This window comes from Centroberyx affinis, unplaced genomic scaffold (genome assembly GCF_046629955.1).
Source record: "Centroberyx affinis isolate AG114_WGS23_722 - 3 ecotype Tasmania unplaced genomic scaffold, CSIRO-AGI_Caff_v1 ptg003482l_1, whole genome shotgun sequence".
In the NCBI taxonomy this organism is placed as follows: domain Eukaryota; kingdom Metazoa; phylum Chordata; class Actinopteri; order Beryciformes; family Berycidae; genus Centroberyx; species Centroberyx affinis.
Window position 1 is genome coordinate 26,087 of NW_027281441.1, and position 24,799 is coordinate 50,885.

Sequence of the window (24,799 nt, forward strand, 5' to 3'; positions counted from 1 at the left end):
GGACTGGAGACTGACATCCCCCTTGTGGAAATATAGTGTCACTGCCACTTTCGGTCACTTTTTTTTTTTGTTGTTGTTGTTGTTTTCTGGTTTATTAAAGATGTTGCATCCCACCTCTTTGGTAATCTCTTGGGTGATTTTTAAATTAGCCAAGAATTTACTGATTATATAGTAACATACACTTTTATGCAAATGAAGTAATAAACATATTCTGCCGCTTTTGGGAATTTCAAAGGTGTATTTTTTTTTTCTCTCGTTTTAAAAACAAAGCACCAGTCATGTATTAAACAGCATTCAATATCACGCTACTTTCAGATTCAGACTCGCGCTACCTGCTGCTCTGACGCCTGACACTGGATCCTCACTGTGCAGCTGAAGAGTTTCATTCCCAAAATGAGATAACCTTTTTTTTTCTGACAGCTATACTCTTACATAACGCCTGATGACATGAAAGTAAAAGTTGTTATGAGTCATTTTTAAAACCGCTGCCTACGAAATACCAACATCTTTGAGGGTGGAACCGTCTTGATTTTCTGAAATATGTAATGAAATTCTGGCATGGATTTTCTTCTTTTTTTCTTCTAAAAGAGGTTATGTGCCATTTTGGAATGAAACCCTTCAGTTTGTTTTATCGCTGCATCCAATCGACTCGACCGAGCGAGCAGCTTCCTCCCCCTACAGGCACTCTATTCAGTCCGTATAGTGATACCTATAATATTGGCCTTTTGCACATGTACAAGTAGAAGTCTCCATAAATAGAACTATACAGCAAAGTGCATGGAAGGAACAGTACAAAAATACCTCTGAATTTTATCTCTGCAGCAACACATTTTTTTGGATTTCTGATTTCAAAAGGTGAAAACTCGAGTGAGACCAAGATATCAGTAAATAAAATACAATGTCATACTTTTACCTATAGGCAAGATACATAACTCTTAGAAATGTGAAGACATCGTTCCAGTATATGACCCCCCCCCCCCCTCCCCCTCCCCCTCCCCCTTAGCCACAGCGATCCTCTGTTGTTAGAGCAGAAGGTGACCACATTTAAACAAATATTCAAAATATACAGAAAATATGGAAATATATTATATATAGATACGTATATAGTACGGAAGTAATGTTCAGGGCAGTTTGACCATGTTCACTGTGTCCTCCACCGCCTGTTTGATTGGTGATTTGTCTGCCAGTACATAAGTTGCCACTGTCGCTCCTCCCTCTTTGCTTGTGTGTGATTTCTGAGAACTCTGCAGTGCTCCTTAGGAAACTATGCAAATAAAAATAAATACTATGAGTCCATCTTGACTGTCACTCAACAACATATCTCCATTTACGATATAATCTTTTTGTTATTCCTTAACGTAAGATCAGAAAATAGTTCTTTGATTCCTCTTTTTGTACGTTTTTTTTGTCTGTTTTGTTGTATTTTTTGCATTTTTATCCCCAAAATACTTCGTTTTAAAAAAAGTCGTTCTCAGCAGATGTTGAGAAAAATATAGACCTCTGATTTGACTCAACTCTCTCCGGATATAAGACTTCAGTCTCCTCCAGTGGAATGCAGGACCACCCTCAGCATCCTCTAGACTCGGTGGTAACCCAATCCCAACTGTAAGCACACTCGCACGGGCCCGTCGGCAGCAGGGGCAGGACACACACCTCCAAGCGTCCTTACAGGAGGGGTTGAGAGAGAGCGAGAGAGCGAGAGAGAGAGAGAGAGAGAGAGAGAGAGAGAGAGAGAGAGAGGGTGGGAGGTGTGGGACGGGGGCTATCTGGAAAACCCCGGGTTTTTACCTCTCCTGTCTTTCCATACCGCACAAGACCGACCCAAATTCCACAGTGAGAATTCACTCTTTTACCTCTGAAGTTGTACTTTGAACCCCTGTAATTTTTTGTTTTTTTTTTCGAGCTGAAGTCAGTTCTTTCCCCTCGAGGGTCTAGAAGCCCTCTATATGACAGTAGGCCTCCAGACTGGAGAAGAGGATGTAAAGGAACCAGAGGCTGAAAAAGAAGGCTGTCGTGGCCAGTCTGTGTCCCCGGGGCCCGCCCAGTTCTCCTCCGATGTGGGCCCGGCGCCGGTAGAGCAGCACCGAGATGGCCAGGAAGGCGAAGATGGTGAAGAGCGTGACGGAGAAGGCCAGCGATCCGGCTTCCACCACAAACGGCTTTCCTTTCATGTGCCAGTAGATGGCCGCCACGGACCAGGCCACGCCGATCCCCAGGAAGACGTTGACCGCGTTGCTGCCGGTCACGTTCCCGATGGAGGCGTCGGCGTAGGTGTCCTGGACCGCCGATACCTTACTGGCAAAAGTGTCTGCGGAGAGAGAGAAGGGATGTTTCATTATTATTTCAGTGGGTTTAAATTATTTCAAATGTGTATCTGAGGAGCAGAGGAGAGTTATTTTCTGACACACCGTTAACGTTAGGGAAAACTACAAGCTCTCACAAATGGGCACATGCACACACGCATTCAGGTACACACACATAGAGGCTGACTAACACACACACACGTACACGTATACACATGTGCTTGCACACACACACACTTGAATGCATCATTTTCAACACCTCTATTTCATGCCAGTGGTATTGCGAGTGTTTCTCAAGATTAAGAATGAGGTTCATTTTTTGTTTTACTGTCCTGTCTATGAGGACGTAAGGGATGTCCTTTTTTAGTAAAATGTCCTCTATTTATGTTGATTTCTTTGGGCTGGATGATTATGAAAAACTTGAGTTGTGCTTCAAGAAGGGAATATTTTTTGTAGCAGATTTTATTTGCCAAGCTTGGGAGAGAAGGCAGAATATTTTGTTTAAGACCGAGCTGTATAATAATCTGTAATTTTGTAATGAAATCAAATGTAATGAAATGTGTGACCACTGCAACTGTAACTTTGGTGTCTTGTAAACCCATGAGGGTTGGGCACTTTGTGTGCATGACACGAAAATAAAAGAAAATCAAATCAAGACTACATTTCCCATAAGTCCCTTTGCGTCCCGTCCCCTCTCCCCCTCCCTGGATTTACTGAAGGGGATCAACATGTTGGAAGTGATTTTTTTCTTCGGCCTTTCATTCGTTCGAAACTCTGAAAGCTTTAGCTCTGTTTGCTCTGAAAGAACAGCGCCTTCTTCCCGTTTTGTGCCATAAAGCAATCCAACAGATATCTAGCGACCCGGTACCACACAATGTAAAATGCAGTGTAGAAACCGGTAGGGGCTTCCAATCTTTTCAGCAATGGTCTCATTTGTTTATGGTGATTATACTACTATCTCAAAGTGAATGTGCACGTGGCACTTTTAATAACAAATAATACTGACACAACCAAAGTTGTTAGTAACATATTGTCAATGTCAGGTGAAAATGTAAACTTTTCAGGAACTAAGAAAAACAGCCTTGTTTTTAGCTTGATGACAAGGCATTTTTGATATTATTTGATGGGTTTTGAAAGAGTTTCATCAGCCCAAGAGGTCAGAGAATTTCCTCAACCCATAGAGGAGCATGTAATCCTTCAATTGAAGTGAAAAAATGAAAATCACATCACATCACATCCTTTTTTAAAAGTGCACTGTCTATTACTGCCTATACCGTCTATGTCTCACTCACCAGGAACGGACGTGCCGAGTGCCACAAAAACCACAGCGGTGACCGAGTCCTTGAGACCGATGGTGCAGCCGAAGTGGGACGCCAGGTCGCCGATGACGGCCGTGAGCAGGCCGATGATGACGATAGAGATGATGAAGCAGGCCCAGCCGTTCAGGTAGTCGGTGGGCGGGACGCAGGCGAACAGGACCTTCCAGAAGACGGTGAGGAAGTGCATGACGTAGTCGAAGCAGGACGGCAGCCGTTCCTCCCCTGTGTCCTCCTCGTCCTCATCTGCTGGGAGGAAGTGGAGACGAGCGGGGGGGGACGGAGGCGCAGGAGTTGGGGGGGGGGGGGGGGGGGTGAAAGGTGAGATGGAATCAAGAGTAATGGGATGACAGGAGAGGAAAGAGGTAGAGAAATATTTAGGGAAGGGAGAGATAGAGGGGTGGTGAATGTTAAGAGGACGGACAGAGTGACAGAGACAGACGGGGACGAGGAGGCGAGAGAAAAGAGTATGATAGGGACGGGAAAAAGAAAGATAGATGAAGCACAAAGTGGAGAGAGAGGGGATAAGAGCGGAGAGGGTAAACAGCGAAAGAAGGGGTTGGAAAAACGGTGGAGAGATAAAGGATGGATAGAGGAGATAAGGGATGACAGAGAGGGGAAGGCAGACAACAGCACTCACTTAAAATGGCACTTTGACTTATTTTTCAGCGTGAGACGTGATTATACTTCAGCTTGAGGATGTTGTTATGTATATTCAAGTTTAAATGCGCTACTTACTCGCAAATACATAACTAGAATAACTGCAGAGGCCGCAGGGCAAAACATGACTCATTTTTAATTTAAAAAAAACAAAAAAAAAACAGCCAGTGTGTTTAAAGAATGACACCGTTTTGTCAGTTAATCACTCACTAGATAGAGTGAGAAGTTTGTAGATGAATAACTTTTACTTTTGTTTGTGGGTAAAAAAAACCCCCCATCAGTTTATAGGTTAGTTTACACTTTGGGCTTTAATATTTTACCTAATTTAATAATGCAGGTTCCATAGGCTGTTTTCACAAACTATTCTCTAATAGCTCACTTTGCGGGTAAACAACTTTCACTTTTAGGTTAGTTGCGGCTCTAGGCTTTTGGCTCAGTTTGTGGGTAAACAACTCTCAGCTTATTCCGGCCTTCCGGCACAGTTCACACACTGTGAGCAGTGCAGCGTGGCGCGGCGCAATTTGGTCTGTTTGGTGCGACTGTTTGGCAGGGAGAGCCAGTGGTTACAGAGAGAGAGAGATTGGCCATAACATAAAAGGTCACAGATCCAGTCAGCACATCAGCCGTTTGTCCTGTCAAAGTGCTCTGGAGCAAGAAACTGAACCCCCCGCTCATTAAAGACCCCATGAAACGGCATCTTTACTTCCTTGATTTGATGCTTTTCCAGTTGAAACGAGATGTTGGAGTGCAACATAACGCAGTGAGGGATTATTCAAAAGTCTAAACCAATGGAGTCAGGGAGAGAAAGGCAGTTTTATTTTATGGGACGCATGCGGAGGGGCGGGATTGTTCAAAAATCTGATGGTTTTATTGGATAGAAATTTATATTTACGCCTACTGGTGCAGCATGAGGTCACCATGAAAGATACTCTGTTTTCCAGGATGTAAATAATGGGAGTTCATTTCATGTGGACTTCAAAGTGTCGGCTAAAGCGGTAAAATGTAAACAGTCCCCCTCCTCAGGTGGAGGTGCGGGGCGTCCCTCCGCGTCCCGGCAGCCCACAGGAACCCTCAGCGGACCGGCAGGACACTGTGCTGATTCAAAGTGTCAGGCCATGTGAGGCGCATGCATTTTTCAGCGAGGGGGCGGATCATGAAAAAATAAAGAGCGCCACCGGATTAAATATTTCAGCATCAAAGTGACGAGCCGAGGTCTCGCTGCACGGTGCCTGTGACCGCGGCGGTCCGGCCGGCCGGCTGCACCGCGGGCCGGGAGGGGGTGGGATGGTGGGGGGCGGGAGATCTGATGTCGCCGCCGCTCCACCGGGAATAAGACGGATATGCTTTCTGGTGCGTGCAATGAGATTATCTCAGAGCCTCGAGGACTTTGTTTTCAGGTTGGGTTCAATCGATTTGGGGTTTTGAAGGTCGATACCAATACTGATATTTTTAGACCGAAGACGGCAATAGCTGATATTGTGGTGATATTCAATATTTTTCAATTTGACTATTTTAAATTGTCACATTTTACTTGTGAGGGTGGAAAAGCCTCTGAAACAGCATTTAGGCCTTCACACTAAAACTCATAATTTCAGTGTTTCAGTAATAATATATATATTTTTTTTTTGGGTTAGCAGCTCTTTAAGGCAGGCTGACCCACTGCACCTATTCAATGGTAAGGGGAAACTCTGGGATACATTACTGACTTTATTGACTTTATAAATTATTTATCAATTCAATTAATAAATAAAATATGTAAAGAAAATAGTATTTCTTGGCAGGTTTTATTTCTTTTCTGTAGCTGTGGTCAGGGAGAAATCTAACCTAACTGGCCGATATCTAATATTTACTAAAAGGCCAGTATATCAGCAATCCAATATATCAGTCCAATTCTATTTTCAGACATTGCCTTTGGGAGTTAGGAGCCTTGGCTTGTATTCTTATGTAACAGCTGAGCAAAATAACATACACAGTGCGTGATTAACCCACAACAAGATGGTTAAGGAAAGAAAAGGATACAAATAGCAACTGTTTGGGCAATTCTGATGGGCAACAATGTAAAAGAAATTGCTCAGCATTGGTGCTTTAATCACACAAACATATGTAGTTGATGCAAGGAAACATTTGAACAGATATTTCTTTTCACTTTGTTGCCTGCTGCTGAAAGTGCTGCGCATTTACACGAGCAAAAAGAACAGCCTTAGATGTTTCCACCCACAAAAAAACACCTAATAGTTGAAATTAATGATTGAGTGGATCAAAATATTGAATTCGTCAGTTGCATAAAAGCTGTGTGTGTCTATGCAGAGCCCCCTAGAGTCAGAGCAGAGAACATGGTGTGTTGTTTTACAGTACCTGCACTGACTGTAATGGCCTCCATGAACTGGTCTCTCCAAGAGTTCGTTCCCACCACCAGTGCCAGGTTGGTCTTCTTGATCAGCTTGTCCACTGTGCTCTGTACAATACAAAACCACAACAGAGCAAAAAAAAAAAAAAATCCATCTATTATTTATATTCAGAATATGAGATCTCAGCTGAAACTGAAGCTGAAAGGAGAAATACATAAGCTTCGCCACATGATGGCAGTGGCATCAAGTTCCAGGCAATAGAAGCCAATCCCTCTGTTTGATGCATGATAAAAGCATGCACCGGAAACAAATATGGTGGGTGTATTTTTCGGTCAAGGAGGTCAGAGGCTGCATATAAATCATGTTTCCCCCAGAAATGTGTCTTGGTGGGGTGAGAGGCCTCTGCAGCTGCATTTTAGATCATGTGACGTTAACATTCTCCACTGAAAACAATATAAATGACAGTCTTTCAGGCAGGGTGGCAGGTGGACTAGGTCGACTGTAGGGGAAACACTGGTTTAAACCGCCATGATCGAGCATCTCAGGCTGTGTCGGCTCTGCTTTCCCACCTTGAACTCATACGATTCCTCAATAATGACTTCCAGCTTGGAGTGCTCCCCCAGCACCGGTTTGCCCATCTCTGCAATCCGCTTGGCTTCCTCTTCGTCCGATGACAGCTTCCTGTCTGGCACATCTGAGGGTGAGAAGGGAGGAGAGAAAAGACGGCACAGGGAGTGAGATAATATAATAATAATAGATTCAGCCGATTCTCATGTCTCTTTTGTACTTCATCAGAACATCGTCTCATTGTTGTCATGATTGACACTATGTGGAGGCAAGACTTATTTCATATATTTGAGACACACACTGTATGTCACACTCATTCAGTGGATAATTCTGCCTGTAAAATGCTCAAACATTAAGAAAGTGAAGTAATACAGGATTCACTGTAGTAGTGCCAAATCCACGCCCCCCCCTTTCCCCCCAAACTTTCTTCCCAAAAGTTTCTTGATGGTGTTCCAACTTTGTTATATAAACTCAGACAAACCTGCATGCTTGATCAGGCATTGGACAAAACACAAACAAAGCAAAGCCAAATTCTGGGTCTACTGTGGCACAGTGACAACCTCCAAAACAAGCCTCATTTTGATTTGTCCCATTTTCCATGTGCTCATTTGTCCCACACTCACTTGGGACATACAATTCAAAGACATTTCATTGACTTTTAAGGTTGTTTGGTAAAATTCAAGGACTCAGAATTGGCATGCTTTGGGTTAAGATGTGACATTGGTCAGAATTAGACATTATAGAGGCCTCATTTGTTACTCATGATCTTGTCAAGGCAAGAAATTCTGGTGAAATCATTTTAAAATTGATACTTCTCCTTTTTCTTCAGGATGTGAAGTGTTGATGCTAGAATGGAGATGAGGCATAATAACGAATTTGGGTGCTACATTTTAATGGAAAATCAAGCACTTTCAAGGGCATCAATTTATTTTCAAAAACTTTTAAGGCCTTATTTCATTTTTCTCAAATCAACAAACTCTCAAGGATTTTCAAGGGACCGTGGGAACTCTGATCTCTCCACCTCGTGTCCTGGGTGGCTCCGGTATAGAAAGGAGGCGCAATGCTTTGTATCACAGAGCGCTCGGGTGCGCCACAAACTACAAAGAGTGTCATAACATCAATTGTGTGCTGGCGAACTTTATCAAGAGCGAGCGGCGGTGCATCCAAAGGCCTCTCATCCCGCTGGCTGTGACGCCCCCACTGAGCCACCTGGTGCAGAGACCTTGTCATCTTTTATACGAGCCCCGAGTCCCAGCCCGCTGCTCTTTGCTGACAACACGCTTACTATTAAATATTAACACTGCCATTAAAGATCACAGCCAAGTCCCCTTGATAGGAGGGCGTGTCGCCGGGCTCACACACACACACACACACACCGCACACACCCACACACACGCAGAGGCACACACACAGGCCCGTGCACACACTTTTAAGCTAAATCAATTACACACACAAGACAGTGTGTACCCTGAAGTCCTGACAGGATTTCCTTTGCTCATGTTTAAAATTTGATTATCCAGCCGTTCCCCTGCACTATGCCGCACCAGAACATGACACTATTTCCTCGACAAGGGAAGGAAAAAAAAAAAAAACAGAATTAATCACACAAAGGTAATTAAATTTCTAATTTCTGAACTGCGGGTTTTATCTTGACGGTTATCAAGTGTTTGTGCCTTCCTCTTGACAGGAGAACATAATTTATGGCTTTATGATTAATTAATCCACTGATTAGGGTGCAAATCTATCACTGAGTGTGGGAGAGAGCTGAAAAAGAACATGTAATGTTTGGAAAAACTCTAAGCAGTGACAGTAGAAGAGGCGAACGCCAGTGGCATGCAGTTATTTCCCTTTTACCACAGCGGCCTGTATCAAAGCTCTCAGAGTATGAGCACTGATTCAAAATCACGGACCAACGGCCAGATAAATCATCTAAATCATCATCATCCGAGTGATAAAAACGGATTTCAGATCAGCACTCCTGCACGGAGAACCTTTGACAGATTCAGGCCCGACTCTTAAACCACAGCACACACGGAGAGAGTGAGTTCAGTGGGGATGCTGAGAGGAGGAGAGGGCGACTTACCTTCTGCTAACAACAGGGCTGTGGAGGAGAGGAGAGAGGGAGGAGGAGGAGGGGAAGAGGAGGAGGAGGGGAAGAGGAGGGCAAAACAGAAAAAGCGATGAGCAGTGGAAATGGAAGAAACATAGATAAGGAAGAAAGCAGGTTAATAAGAGGGAGAGAAATGCGATGGCCTCAGAGAATGGCTGGGTATTGACCGTGTGGTATAATATATATGGCGCTGATTGTTCGATTGGCTGAGGTAGTAGAAGGATAGTAGAAAATATGGTATTTTGTAGTTTTTTTTTATGAGCATGAAGGCAGGAGCGAGTTTTATTAAAGAAAGACAGGTCCAATAGCAATCAGCAAAATTCCTGGAGGACGTTTGTTTCGTGCCATGAGCTCCAACTACGAGCATAACACTCATTCAAAAGTCTGTTACTCCCAGCTTCTGTCAGCTGACTTGAGTTTGGAGGTAATAATAACACAATAAACCCTTATTTGACCTGGCAAATTCAGTATGAACCAGGGTCAGACCGATATATTTGTTTGCTGGATCTTGGCCTTTCATAAAAATCGGATATTGGCAAGTCAGTGTTGTCTACTTCCAATATAATGGAGGTGAGGATATGATTTTATTCAGCAGCTTCAGGGGTGACAGACTGTAAAACCTGCAATGAAACCTGCTTCATCCTGCCTTAAGGAGCTGCTAACCAACCTAAAAATCTTGCTAGCATGGGTTTCAATGGAGATTTTTAGTGTTGCATGGTCTAAATGCTATTTCCACCCTGCAAAGAACACAATTCTGGGGGAAAGAGTAAATCCTTCTAATTTGTTGGAATTGTTTTGATTTTTGGGGGCATGAAAATGGCCAAATTTAAATATACAGCACAAAATATCTGCTTAAATATACCGGCTATCGGCAGCTTCAGTATAAAAATATCAGCAGTCCATATCGGTCAGACCCTAGTATGAACACATTCTTATTTAGAGCAGCAACTGTGGGAGTGTTTGCCGTGGGAGGGAGGGTTAAACACATTCATACACTCACACCTGGAACCGGCCCAGCAGTGTAACAGACTTGAACTTTTGGCCAACAGAGCAGCTCCACTGGAGCGGCTGCAGGTTGCTACTGGAGGTGCACCTCAATGGTGGTTATTGAGAGACGGGGAGATTGCTATTCTCTCACTCAAATTGTCCCAGTCAGACCGATCTGGGGATTCTGACTGACAACCTTTCAGTCACCAGGCTGCTAATCCTCCAGCTGCCATATCTGCACATATCAAAAATGTAAAATAACATACGCTGATGATGAAAGAGCGTCGTGGAGATGCTCTGTACTATCATGCCCCTCTCTTGGCATCTTGATTTGATTCTGCCTGATTGTTTGACATTACCCACTTGTTGTAATTAGAGAGCAGATCAGGTGAAAGGGCGCAGGACGCCCCCGGATGCCCTGGGTGAAGTGTAAACCATAACTGAACGACATGAATAAGGGTAAAAAAAGAGGTGCAAAAAGTCATCCGGTGAGGCGTATAATTAGATGACAGGATACGCTATAAGTGGATGAAGAGGGAGAGAGACAGAGGAAGAGAGAGAGAGAATAGAGAATCCGCGATGCCTCTCAGCCTCAAGAGATTCGCAGTGACAGCTTCTAGCCTTTCACGTCTTCATCATAATTCCCCCTTTCATTCAAAAACAAGGACGAAATTTTCACACTCATAAAGGGATTTGAAGCAGCGAAGGACAAAAGAGAACGGACGGACCCGCTCCTTCTGAAACCTCCTTCACCCAGGCATGATACTAATTAACCTGTTTGTGTTCGGAGGCAGCTTATCAACTTCCTAAATCAAATACAGTCCTCAGTTCATCATCATTAGTAGTTAAGTGCATTAATTGCTGTGGGCGACTTGCTTCATTATCATTAGTACTAGCCGAGCCGCGCTGATCTGAAGCCAACTGTGGTGTAAAACCCAGCTGTGGTGAGACTGATTGTCCATAACCCAGTCCGTAATAACACTATGTCATTCAGTATGGGCCAGCAAGGGAGCAGCAAACACACACACACACACACACACACACACTCACACACACACACACACTCATATAAACACATACACAGACACAAAAGTACACATACAGATGCAAACATACAATCCACACAAGCACGCACAGATAAAGGCACACACACACACACAAACACACACACAGATAAGGATACATGCACACACACACACACACACAAGCATGCACAGATGTAGACACACACAAATGCACACACAGATACACACAAATACAGACAAACACACACACACAAACACACACATACAGATCCAAACATACAAACCACACAAGCACACACACAGATAAAGGTGCACACACACACACACACACGCATAGACACACACGCAAGCATGTACACACACACACACAAATGCACACACACACACACACACACACAAGCACATACACAGAGATACCAACAGATATGCACACAAATCCAACTACAGACAGATGAAGACGCACACAAATGCACACAGAGGTACACATGCACACAGATAAACACATACACACACACACACACACACACACACACACACACACACACACACACACACACACATACACACACAAACAGTGTTTCAAAGGCAGGCTCATGGTGCGGGTTGTGCTCAGAATCCAGAGGGCTGTCATTTTGCAGGCAATACAATCGTGATAGGGAAAATTAACCAAAGGGATGTAATTGGAGGGGTGGGGGAGTGTGTGTGTGTGTGTGGTGCGCTCGGTGAGGGGGGGGGGGTGCTCGGTGTTTAACCATTATCATCATCAGCATGTTCTCCTGCACGCTCGGTCTAATCAGATCTGTCTCGTTACAAAAGAATGAGTCCTTCCCTGGCTCTCGCACACAGCCGGGGTCTGAGTCACAGCGTCAATACGCAGCTAATGCACGCCTTCTCTCTCCACAGCTCATTAGCACAGAATCATCATTTGACTTATCATGGCTATTCTGGCTGTCGTGGCTGGAGGCGGATCTGGGCCTGTGCCGTCGACTGCATGCGTGGATGGAGGGATGGAGGGATGGAGGGATGGGGCGATGGTGGAAAGAGGGATGGAAAGGATGCAGGGACTGGTGGGTGCAGGAAAGGAGGGATGGGTGAATGAATGGCTGGAGGGATAGAAGGATGGAAGCATGGACTAATGGAGGGATGCAGGGGTGGAAGGTCAGAGGTACTGGTGGATGTAGGAAAGGAGGGAGTGATGATGGGTTGGAGAGATGGGAAGATGGAGGAATGACGAGATGGGGGGAAAGAGGGACGGAAAGGATGGAGGGACCGGTGGATGTAGGGAAGCAGGAATGGAAGGATAGAGGGATGGAAACATGGAGGGATGGAAGCATGGACCAAGGATGGAAGGATGTTCAAATGGATAGAGAGATGTAAAGTTGGAGGGACTGGTGGATGTAGGAAATGAGGAATGGAGGGACGGAGGGGCTGAAGGGATGAAGGGATAGAGATGCAAGGAAAGAAGAATGGAGGGATGGGTGAATGGATGGATAAAGGGATGGGGGATGCAAGGATGGAAGATGGAGGGATAGGAAGGATGGGATATGGAGGAATGTAGGGATGGAAGGATGGATGGGGGGTAGAGTGATGAAGGGATGAGAAGATAGAAACTGCTAAAAGCAGGATAGAAAATGGGAAGATTGAAAGATGGTGGATGGAGAGATAGAAGGATGGAGGGAAATGGAGGGATGAGAGGGAAGAGTGATGCTCCACTGTTTCTTATGACTGTCCAATCAGGAAGCTCCATTACAGAGACATTACCTACTGGACTGAGGATGAGTCATCATCCTCCACAAGTGCACACACACACACACACACCTATTTATTCACACCCACAAAAACGCACGTATACACACATATGTCATTTTCTGAACTTACCAGACTGTTCTAGCTGTTCTATTATTTGCCTTTACCCACTTAGTCATTATATCCACATTACTGATGATTATTTATCAAAAATCTCATTGTGTAAATATTTTGTGAAAGCACCAATAGTCATCCCTACAATATTGTCGCAATATCGATATCGAGGTATTTGGTCAAAAATATTGTGATATTTGATTTTGTCCATATCGCCCAGCCCTAACACACACTCACACACACTCACACACACACACACACACACACACACATACAGCACAACAGTGAGAGAAAACAATCCACGCTGCATGGGGAACTCAGCAGACAATCAGTGAGTTTCCTGCAGCTCAGAGTGAGGTGGCAGAAATAATGATGGTTCAGGATTGCAGCTGAGCGACCGTTGCCAGTCTGAGCCGCTATTTGTGCCGAGCGCATACTGTGGGCTTCTGAGAGAAACCAGATGACAAAGATGGATGTTTTAGCTGCCTTTATTATCTTTCAATATGCAGGCTGGGTAACGCGTCCATCATCTTGTTATGTAGTATTCATGTTCAGAGGGGTGTGGAATCTGAGGGAGTCGAAATGCGGCCTACTGCTGAGAACACGGCACACTTTATTTCCCGAGGCGGCGTCGCTACACTGACTGGTCTGATAATCTGAATGAATGCTGTGTGATTCCAACCGAGCATCCTGATGTTTTTTTTTACATCTGAAAAGTTATGTTTTTAATCTTGCTGAACTATTTAAAGGTGCTACGTGTAGCATTTTAACATCAATACATCTTTACCACATTAGTGAATTTTGATTTTGAGTTAATTTTGAATTCATTTTTTAAATTTTGAGACGAGAAGTATAAGACCATAAGACCATCGGCGAGAAGATTAGCAGCCTCTACTGGCTTCCTACCGCATTCTACAATTGCGTGCCAGCGGGTCGGATTTCGTGGAGATCGCTTTATGGCACAAAACAGGAAGAGGGCGCCGTTCTTCCAGAGCAAACAGAGCTAAAGGTTTCACAGTTTCTGGAAAAGGCACATGGTGGAACGAGTGAAAGGTCGATGGAAAAATAACTTTCCAGCATGTTTATCCCTTTCGGTGAAGTTTCTTCAAAAGAGAAAGCGTTCCACTGATGAAGCAATGTCCTCTTTGCTGCAGGGTTTATGGGAAATGTAGTCTTAATCTTGAGAAACACTCGCACTCACAGTAGCACTGGTGTGAGGCAGTCGTCTAAACCAATGATTCTCAACCTTTTTCATATCAAGGACCCCTAATTTAGTCCATATTAAAGCCACAGACCCCCATTTGATTTCTCGGACCCAAATCTGAGAATATTTTTATTGTCAGATATGATTTTGTCCAGAATTCCATGACTATCTGTATTGTAGGTAGAGAGATAACAGTGAAACTATGATCAAAATAGTCATTGTTCTACTTTCTCTAATAAAAATTAACTTCTTCTAAATGAAATAATGGTGAAGTTTAACAATTCATCAATTTGCTGGGGACCCCCTGGAACCCCCCCCCCAAGGACCCCTTGGTGGTCCCCGGACCCCACGTTGAGAACCACTGGTCTAAACCATGGTCTCATTTGTTTATGGTGATTATACCGAGGTATCGCAACGAATTTAACAATGATATATTGTTGTTTAAAAATTCTACACATAGCACCTTTAAATATACTATTTTTAACTGTGACTAAGTGTTGCACCTCCTGCCTGGATTAATGTTGTGTGCTACAGTTTCTAGCGTCACATATCTCACTAACAGGTGATCATTACAGTCATCTGGGATGGGAAGTAGTAAATATAGCGAACCCCAGATGACCTGCCTCTGGACACACTGGAGACACTCCTAATCGGCCCATATGCTGCATTTCACTTGGGCCAATTTCTCATATTAGGCAGAGTCTCACTCCTCTCACTGCTTGTCTCTCGTGGTTCTCTCTCTCCCTCTCGCTCTATCCTTCCCCCTGCCTCTCTCTCTCCTCCTCCTCCTCCTCTTCCCTATCTCTCACCATCTCTACACTATCTCTCTCTTCTATCTTTCTGTATATCTCTCTCGCTGTCTCTCACTATGTTTGTATCTCATTCCCTGCCTTTCCGTCTCTAACCTCCTCCCTGCCTGTCTCTCTCTCTCTCTCTTTCTGTCTCTCTCTCTATCCCTACCTATCTTTCACTATGCCCATCTCTCTTTCCCTTTCTCTCTCTCCTCATCCTCTTCCCTTTCTCTCTCTATCTCTCTCTTCTCCCTGTCTCCATCTCTCTCTCCGTCTCTCACCATGTTTGTATCTCATTCCCTGCCTTTCCCTCTCTAACCTCCTCCCTGCCTGTCTCTCTCTCTCTGTCGCTCTCTCTCTCCCTACCTATCTTTCACTATGCCATCTCTCTTTCCCTTTCTCTCTCTCCTCATCCTCTTTCCCTTTCTCTCTCTATCTCTCTCTTCTTCCTGTCTGCATCTCTCTCTCCCTGTCTCTCGCTGTTTGTATCTCATTCCCTGCCTTTCCGTCTCTAACCTCCTCCCTGCCTGTCTCTCTCTCTCCCTACTTATCTTTCACTATTCCCATCTCTCTTTCCCTTTCTCTCTCTCCTCATCCTCTTCCCTTTCTCTCTCTATCTCTCTCTTCTTCCTGTCTACATCTCTCTCTCCCTGTCTCTCACTATGTTTGTATCTCATTCCCTGCCTTTCCGTCTCTAACCTCCTCCCTGCCTGTCTCTCTCTCTCTCTCTGTCGCTCTCTCTCTCCCTACCTATCTTTCACTATGTCCATCTCTTTTTCCCTACCTTTCTCTCTCTCCTCATCCTCTTCTCGTCCTCTCTCTATCTCTCTCTTCTTCCTGTCTGCATCTCTCTCTCCGTCTCTCACTGTTTATATCTCGTTCCCTGCCTTTCCCTCTAACCTCCTCCCTGCTTGTCTCTCTCCGTTTCTCACTCTCTCCCTCGTTTCTTTCTATTTCTCTCGACCCATCTTTCCCTATGTCCATTTCTTTTCCCTACATGTCTCTCTCTCCTTGTCCTCCCTTTCTGTTACTCTCTCTCTCCTGTCTTTCTATCTCTCTCTATCTATTCATCTTTCACTATGTCCATCTCTCTTCCCCTACCTCTCTCTCTCCTCATCCTCCTCCCTTTCTCTTACTATCTCTCTCTCTTCTACCTGTTTACATCTGTCTCTTGCTCTTTCTCGCTATCTTTATCCCTCATTCCCTGCCTTTCTCTCCCTCTATCCTCTCCCCTGCCTTTCTCCTCTTCCTCCATATTTCTCTCTGCTGTTTTTCTGTATCTACCCTCATTCCCTGCCTCTCCCTCTCTCCACGTCTCTCTCTCTCTCTGTGTCTCTCTATCGTTCTCTTTTCTCTCTCTTTCCCTCGGTGATTTGTCCAGTCCAGATGTCACAGTGTGCTATGTGGATCAAGTGGAGACGGGCTCCCTCTACTTGTTAACAGTCTGTTTATTCTGCAGCCATATCAGCCACACTGCCGTGTCAGCAGCAGGCAATTAGAGAGCAGATTACCAACCCCGATAATGTCATCAGACTAGGCTTTACACACAGAAGGAAACACACACACACACACACACACACACACACACACACATACAGCATGTACGCACACGCAGAAAACATTCACACACAGAGACGCACGCAGCATATACCAGCACATCATGCACACACACATCCACACACCTGTTCACACACAAGCTTACTAGTTGCATAAATTTACATATGTGCACTCATCCACACACACACACACACACACACACTCTTGCTGCTCAGTTACTCAGGTGCACACAAGCACAAATGCACATGTAAATGCACACACACAAGCCATACACGCATACGCTTGTATCACACACACACACACACACACACACACACACACACACACACACATGCATACGCTTGTATCACTGTACTTGTGAGGACCTTCACCGACTACTTTCACTCTCTAACCCTTAATCCTAACCTAAACCCAATCCTAATTCTAATCTTAACCTTAATCCCAAATCCTAATCCTAAACTAGCCTCTTGTAGACATGAGGACCGGCCTCCTCACTTCTATCCTTATGAGGACATTTGATCCTCACTAGTATAGAAATCACACACACACACACACACACACACACACACACACGTAAACACTTCACCAGGGGGGTTTTCTCTATGGAGAGGCTGTGCTGGACTTGTGCTGAGCTCATCAGGGGGGAAGCGGCTCTCGGCTACTGAGTGTGATGTATTGTGGCCACTGTGCTGACATCATTGATGTAACCCTGAGCGCTGATTAACGGCCCTGCTTGGCAAAGGCACACCGACAGAGCCATGGCCCGGCTCTGAATTGTCTCATCGGCAAATGCATTTCTCAGAGGCGAAGCCCCAAGGATGCTTTTGAAGTCCTCAATATCCACTTATCATACGCAACATTAATATCTGCAACATTAAGATCTTGTTTTCCACAGAGGGCCGCAGCTAAAGTTACTTTTTTCATTGCTACTTTCATGTGTTATCCTCCGGGTGCAGATCTGCATGTGTATGAATATTTTAATATGTGTACTTAAAGAATTTTGTTTCAAAATTAGATATCCTCCAGAATGACTGTTAGCACAAAATTAAAACAAATGATTAAGTAATATAAGTCCTTGGCTGATGTAATAATAACTCTTATGCAGACAGAATCATCTATATTTTAGAAATATTGAATGATGACCTTCAGGTAATGACTGTTCCCCAAAATGGATAAATAGCATTTGGGAAACAAACTCGCTCATTCATTCATTATCTTTACTCACTTCTTCAAAGTATTCAGGCCCACGGGGGCTGGAGCCTATCCCAGCATGCACTGGGCCGAAGGCTTGGACAGGTTGCCAGTCCATCACCGGGCCAGCACAGAGAGACAAACAACCACTCACACTCCCATTCACACCTCTGAGGAGACAGCGCTAACCATTCAGCCGCCGTGCCACCCAGAAATAAACCTCTTTTGGCCATAATAAATCAAATCAGGAGTCAAATCAACATTGGGAACCGTTCCAACAAGAGAGAGATGGGCTTTCACAGCCGTTTGAAGGATGCCGCTCCTTGCAAAGCGTCCGATGCGGCCCGTCCTTTTAAGCGCTTGGCGTGTCGGTGTGGAGAGACGTCGGACTCGGGCGGGTGAGAAGGTCATCATTGACACCGACATTAATGAGAGCCCACATAGAAGGTTGGTGCCCCCGCCGGCCCTTACCTGGGCGTTCAGACAGGCCTGACACTGTGGTGTGCCACCGGCATGGCAGGTAGCAGGGCGGCTCATCCATATCTCCGTGCCGAGAACAGCCCCCACACACCTCTCAGGAGCAATTACTGCTCTTCCAGCTCCTCATCACAGATGGTGAGGGCTTTCAGAGTGACTCCCCCCCCCCACCCCCACCCCCCTCCCTCCCTCCCTCCCTCCCTCCCTCCTCTTCCTCCGCTCCTCTGTCTGTGGCTCATTGTCTCTTTGGTTGACTGTGTCTGTCTCTCTCCACCTCTCCCTCGCTTTTTTTACACAGACTATTTCTGTCGCTCCCTCCTCCCTCTGTCTCTACAGCCCTCCTCCTCCTCCTCCTCCTCCTCCTCCCCCACTTTCCCTCTCTGCCTCTCCGAGCTCGAAATTCAACAGTTCAATTTAAATCCATTACACCTAAGCCCCTGACAGAGCGTGGCATCCATGGTAACCGTTACTAGACAACGATCTCCTTGTGACACGCCTACCACGGCGGGTCCAGCCGTGGCAGAGATGCACTGTAGGCATGTGGTGTGTTTTGACGTAAACGCTTGTGTCATTTGCTAAGTGACGGGTCCCGTCCTTCAACTGTAACCCCCATCTGGAAGGGGAAGAGATCGCAACATAAATCACATCAGGTTGACGGAATAAAACGCATTTGTTTAAAAGCAGCAGCGGTGTGATTCGAAGCAGAGGGACGAATCTAATTTGATAACAATACGGCAACCTTTTATTGCCATTCCCTGCGCATGGCTGCCCCTGTAACCCCCCTATCTGCTGAAAACAGGATTGTGATTCTGAGGAAGTGTGGATAAGAGTGCAGCAGCAGTGATGGCTGGAGTAGCCCCACTTCATGGCTTTGTCCTTGAAGAGAGAGCGTAAAGCCACACTAAATTACCAGCACATCTTCTCACATCCCACATTAACTACTGTACAACGCCACAGCAATCACAGCAGGGAAAGTCAGTTGTGACCTCAACATTTAAGAGGTGGTGCCGTAAGTATATGCTAGAGTTTCACCACAGAAAGTTGGGCAAACAATGTGAAATTACAGCAAGAAATACATAAAGATAAAGATGCAAGACAAAATATGCAAGGTTATAATCACAATCAGGGATAATTAAAGGGACTGTTCATGCAGTGTTTCCCACAATAACACTGCATCACTGAATTACCATTTAATTACATGTTGATACAATCAATGCTGTTTTGACAGCTAGCTCAGTGCTGCTGTGGGGAAAAAAACAACATCCTGCATTTCGTCTCTATGATAGAATGTCTCTGCAAAACAAAATATCCACCATTTAAAAAAAAAAGTGACACCTATTCTTATAAAATAATTGCTGGCATGAAAACAAAAGACATAATAGAATATTGATGAGATTATTAGCTATCTTTATTATCTTTTTTTTTTTTTTAAATGTTAATAACAACTTTTCAACTTTTACTATTTTTCAATCAAACGCAGTCCAATAATGTAGGAAGTGCATTAACGCTTCATAACCTTCATTATCATGTAACACCCTGTCTCTGACATTCCTCATTGTGACCCCAGAAAAGAAGCGGGGCTTTAATGAAGTCAGGGTCCACAAATGCATGAATGGCGCCGGGCTCCCATTTGAATTAGAGCTATTCATCCGTGCCAGTGTGATTTCTCTGTGGTACTGAGGCGACCGAGGGCCTTCTGAGTCGTGACATTTGTGCCATGGCTGGTGGAGCAGGGAGGGAGGTGAACACCCATCTGCCTATATCACTGACCACCAATTCGAAACCCTGTCCAATATATGGGGCTTGACCAGAATGGGAAAGATAAGGGAAAAGAAACACTAAATCAGATCTGTCTGTAAGCCCGTGCATGGCAGTCTTGCAGCTGTTTACACTCGCTCCCTATTAGGAGGAATAATAAGGAGGAACCTGCCTGTTATGTTGAATGACCGTGAGCTTTTTGTGAAGAACACACATCTGAAGGATTATACAATTAAACACATGAGCACACACACACACACACATGCACACAGACACACACACACAAAATCGTACGCATACCCAAGCTCACTGATCGAATCCTGCAGGTCACCTGTGACACACAGTCCTTGGGGCATATTTTATGTTTATGTAATAATCTTTACTTAAGCCCATTTCATGTCTGGGGAATGGTATCAGTGTCACACCAGTCTAATTTAGGAAGTCTCTTGACATATTAAGGTAATCCCTCTCGGATTTCAATATTAATTGTGTCATCTGTATTCAGCGAGGGCCTTGCGCACTTTGAAAATAAGCCGAGTATGAACCCAGAGTCTCCGCTGACAACACAGAGGGGATTTAACAGATTTTAGACTAGGAGCGAACTGCCAACCCCCCACTAGGACTGACGCAAGTTCATAAGGCAGGTGTGCAATGCACAACACAGATCCCGGCAATTAAGACGAGACAAAATAGCGCATCAGAGATCCTCTCAGTGCCTCATCTCATCGCTCAAGTATCAAGGCAGTGATTTAGAAAGAGATTTAGGCAGTACAATGCAATACCCAAAGCACTGAATTGTAATTCCACTGTAGCCCATTGACTCACTCATAAATTTGAGAACTATATTCACACTGCAACCAAGTGTTTTTGCGGCAAGATTAAAACACACACACACCCACACACACCCACACACACACACACACACACCCCACTATGCCTGCAACCAACTCCAGAATAACATAAACTACAGCTATGTTCACGCTGCAGGTCTTCATGCTCAATTTTGAATTGCTGTTCATATCTGATTTTTTTGGACGACTGTTCATATCGATTCTAGGATGTAACCCATATCTGAAACCAGTATGAACTGACAGCTGTTGAAAATGCACGTGTGCAGAGCAACCTATGCTTCTCCCCGCTTGTTTCGAACATTTCATTTACAATATGTGTCTTAGAGTTTTGCCTGAATTGAGGCTTCTCCACAAATACCGATCAAGTTGGCTATTTGGTTTTCTTTCTATTGTTGTGTCTCGCTGTCCTCCATGCTAATGCTGACTCAGCCAAGCTGCTGTGGCACCAAAATTACAACAATTGTCTCAGGTGAATGACAAGAGATGTACTTATTTGTCATGGCAACGCTGACAAATTCCAATTTGGGCATTCAAATACATGTTCTTGTAGGTCACATGCCTCGGGATCTGATTTTGCACCACATATCAATTTGGTCCGGATCAAACTGGAAATATGTGACACCGTGCAGCTTTCTCCTCTTCACACTGATTAGTAAACGTCAGATCTGTGTCACATGTGATGGGGGGAAAAAAATCAGAATTGGGACACTTTCAGCTGCAGAGTGAACAAACGTCCAGAGATCTCATGAATCCTTCACTGTCAGCCCACTGTCATCCGCTGTCCTTGCGCTGTTTATTCTGATGCGAGCGGTGGTCACGGGAGCGGACGGGACGGGGGTCTCAGGGTCGCGTCCCTGATTCCTCTGCCAACAGGTGGTGAGGTTGCTGCTCCTGCAGGGAGCGACAGCTGTTCCCCATCCCTCACTCACCAAGGTCTCACTGCTCCTGCCGTCAGTCACCGGAGCAAGGGCAAAACTCAGCAAGCCTCCGGAAAACTAATGGTAAAAGCACCAGGAGACAGCTAAAACGGCAGGAATTAGTAGATTAGTGGCTCATGTGTGTCATTAGCAAAGGTAATAACGGATTGCTTGTGGGAGGTTCTACTGTACAATGACGCATTTGATGGTGTAAACCCCTGTTAAACTACATATTATATTGAACTCGGTTTAATTGAATTGCTGTAAAATGTGTGTCATTTATTTAGTAAATGACATTTAATCCATACATTTTCAGATTATTATCTATGTCCTTGTGAGGATTGGTTACCAGCAGCAGCTTGTTGCCCTTCCCTAGAGGCTTTATGCCTGTTCAAATGGTTGAAATACTCAATCCACATACCTTTCCCAAGGGACGCAGGGTAGCAGATGTTTCCTTACACTCTGGTGTTGCTGTGGGAGATTCCACTGTACAATGGAGTAAATGGTAACCCCTCTTTACAGTACAAAGGCAGCCATTGTAGAGGTCCCACCTTTTTATATCAGGATAAGGTTAACATGTAACCAGGATAAAGGAAGGAGGATGGGGGTATTTCTAGAAAAGCTACCACTGTGCTGTACTGTCATCCCAGAGGATACAAGGCAGACCACCTGTCCGCCTGACAAAAAGCATTTGTTCAAAAACAAATGTTGCTGAACAAACCACTAATGGTGCACCACTCCAGTGTCTGTGGTACCTGAGTGTTATTTCACTGTCTCAACATTTGTATCGAGCACCTTGTCAGTATTGTGGCTGTGCGTACACTACCTCCTTCCTGGATTACAGTCACACTGACAGAACTAGCAGCGGCTTCACTATGACCTACTGCCACATCCACCGGGAGATCCCAAGTGCCATCTGTAATGGCTGGTGATAAGGAAATGGAGTCTTTATCTCAGCCCAATTAGGCAGCTAATTGATTCAATACCAGTCATTTAGAGTTCCTCCAGGCCCAGGATTGAGTACCTCAGCCCTCTGAACAGACGTGGGGTCCCCAGAGGGGAGCGAGCACGGAGACACTGTGTTCGACCCTCACAAAACCTGGAGATTATAATCTGGATGCAAAGAAACTTAATGAGTAAAAAAATCATATAACGGCTGTCCTTGACTACGGAAAGTTGGAGTCAGCTAATTGTCATAAGATTTCATCACCTAATCAAATAGTCCATTGAATCAACAAAATTTGTAAAATTGCTTCTCCTATATTAATGTCCCTCTTGCAAATAATTGCAGTCATGCAGATTGGCCATTCGATGTAGTGTTTAGCACAGATGACTAATACACATGTGTAAATATTGTTCTAAAGCCAGACATGTATTTATAATTTTCAAGAAATCACTTACAATGTGTTAAAATATGTTTAAAACCAACTAACTGATTAAACACGTATGATTCATCGACTTAATCTAAGACCCTAAAGACTGAATAGTCAACTAAATGACTAAACGTTATATAATATATATCCTAACACTTATGGTCCACATTGTTAGGTATTGAGACGACTGGAGGTTATTGTACTTGCAGCCATAGGAATAGCGTTATTTACAGCGGTGAGAGTGGCATTTCATTTCCCGCGGCGCTAATCCACTATCACCCGTAGCTTTCTGTTTCACTGTTCTGAGGAGGCAAATAACACTTTTCCTTGACACAGAGGCAACGCTGAGAGGAAAAGATTCATTTGAGGTCAAATCCGGGTTGACTGCTAACAAAGGGATGATAGGCTTGACTTTTAAAGTAACACAAAGGGCAGGTTCATGATACTCACTGAGTCATAGAGATTTATGCAACCCGTGACCCTGGCAGAGGGAACGTAATGAGCTCTAAGTTCAGGCGTGGTATGCTCCTGGCTTCTGTCAAGTCGAAGAGGCAGACATTATTCATAAGCGGATGCGTTGGTGTATAGGCCCACATGAAACCTCAAGTGGTTACTTTGTGGTAGTTGCAACCGAATCTCAGAGGGATATTGCTTTAATATTTAATCCTGCAATACTGTGCCGTCTCAGTACTTAGCTTATATATACATGTAAAGCCCCCTCCTCCACTACACACATGAATACATACACAGGCAACGCCTCCCCTTTACACACACATACACACATGCACACACACACACACGTCCACAGGCAACCTCCTCTCAATTACACCCAGATACAGCCTGGGGCTGCAGAATAGGCTATCAGAAATCCAAAGTAATTTCACCTCGGCAGCAGCAGCAGCAGCAGGCCGTCAGAGTCAGTGATGGAGAACGTCGTGGAAGACTGTCTGGACTCATCCTCAAATGCATCCTGAAGCACTGGGATGAACACAATGGAGCTGAGCCTGACTCATCCTGTTAGTGTGGGCTCCAGTGGCACAGGGCATCTGTGGTTATTTACAGTATGTTTCTGTATGTTACCAGTGCATTCTGTTCTGTCAGAGGGAGCAGTGTCCTGATCGGGCTTTGTTCTCTGTATCACTGAGGTGTTTCAGTGAAAAAGGTATTTCCCCCCATTGGATCAATGAAGTTATACTATGACTACTTCTGCAACTACTAAAACTAATACAACTGCTACTACTATTATTACAACAATTGCTACTACTACTGCTACTACTACTAATAGTGCTACTACTACTACTACTACTACTACTACCACTACACATGCCATTTCTACTACTACTACTACTGCTACTACTACTACAACTACTACAGTTACTACTATTGCTACTACTACTATTACTACTACATCTACTACTACTGCTACTACTATTGCTACTACTACTACTATTACTACTGCTACTACTACTATTACTGCTGCTGTTGCTAATACTACAACTACAAC

The 24,799-nt window shown here is 44.6% G+C and overlaps 1 protein-coding gene across 4 annotated transcripts in view; it reads right to left on the reverse strand.

The window, feature by feature from the left end:
- Positions 1-1,931: 1,931 nt before the first annotated feature.
- The window catches only part of slc8a3 (solute carrier family 8 member 3), an 84,011-nt gene continuing 61,143 nt past the window's right edge, over positions 1,932-24,799 (reverse strand). For 2 of the 4 annotated variants that reach the window (XM_071539662.1, XM_071539661.1), the window contains 5 exons: positions 7,197-7,321; positions 6,635-6,734; positions 4,944-4,949; positions 3,596-3,865; positions 1,932-2,308 (listed from right to left, as the gene is read on the reverse strand). In XM_071539662.1, coding sequence (XP_071395763.1) covers positions 1,932-2,308; positions 3,596-3,865; positions 4,944-4,949; positions 6,635-6,734; positions 7,197-7,321 — 878 coding nt within the window. Of the gene's footprint in view, positions 2,309-3,595; positions 3,869-4,943; positions 4,950-6,475; positions 6,479-6,634; positions 6,735-7,196; positions 7,322-18,507; positions 18,542-22,016; positions 22,027-24,799 lie in introns of all 4 variants that reach the window. The other 2 variants (XM_071539659.1, XM_071539660.1) reach the window with 2 other exon arrangements.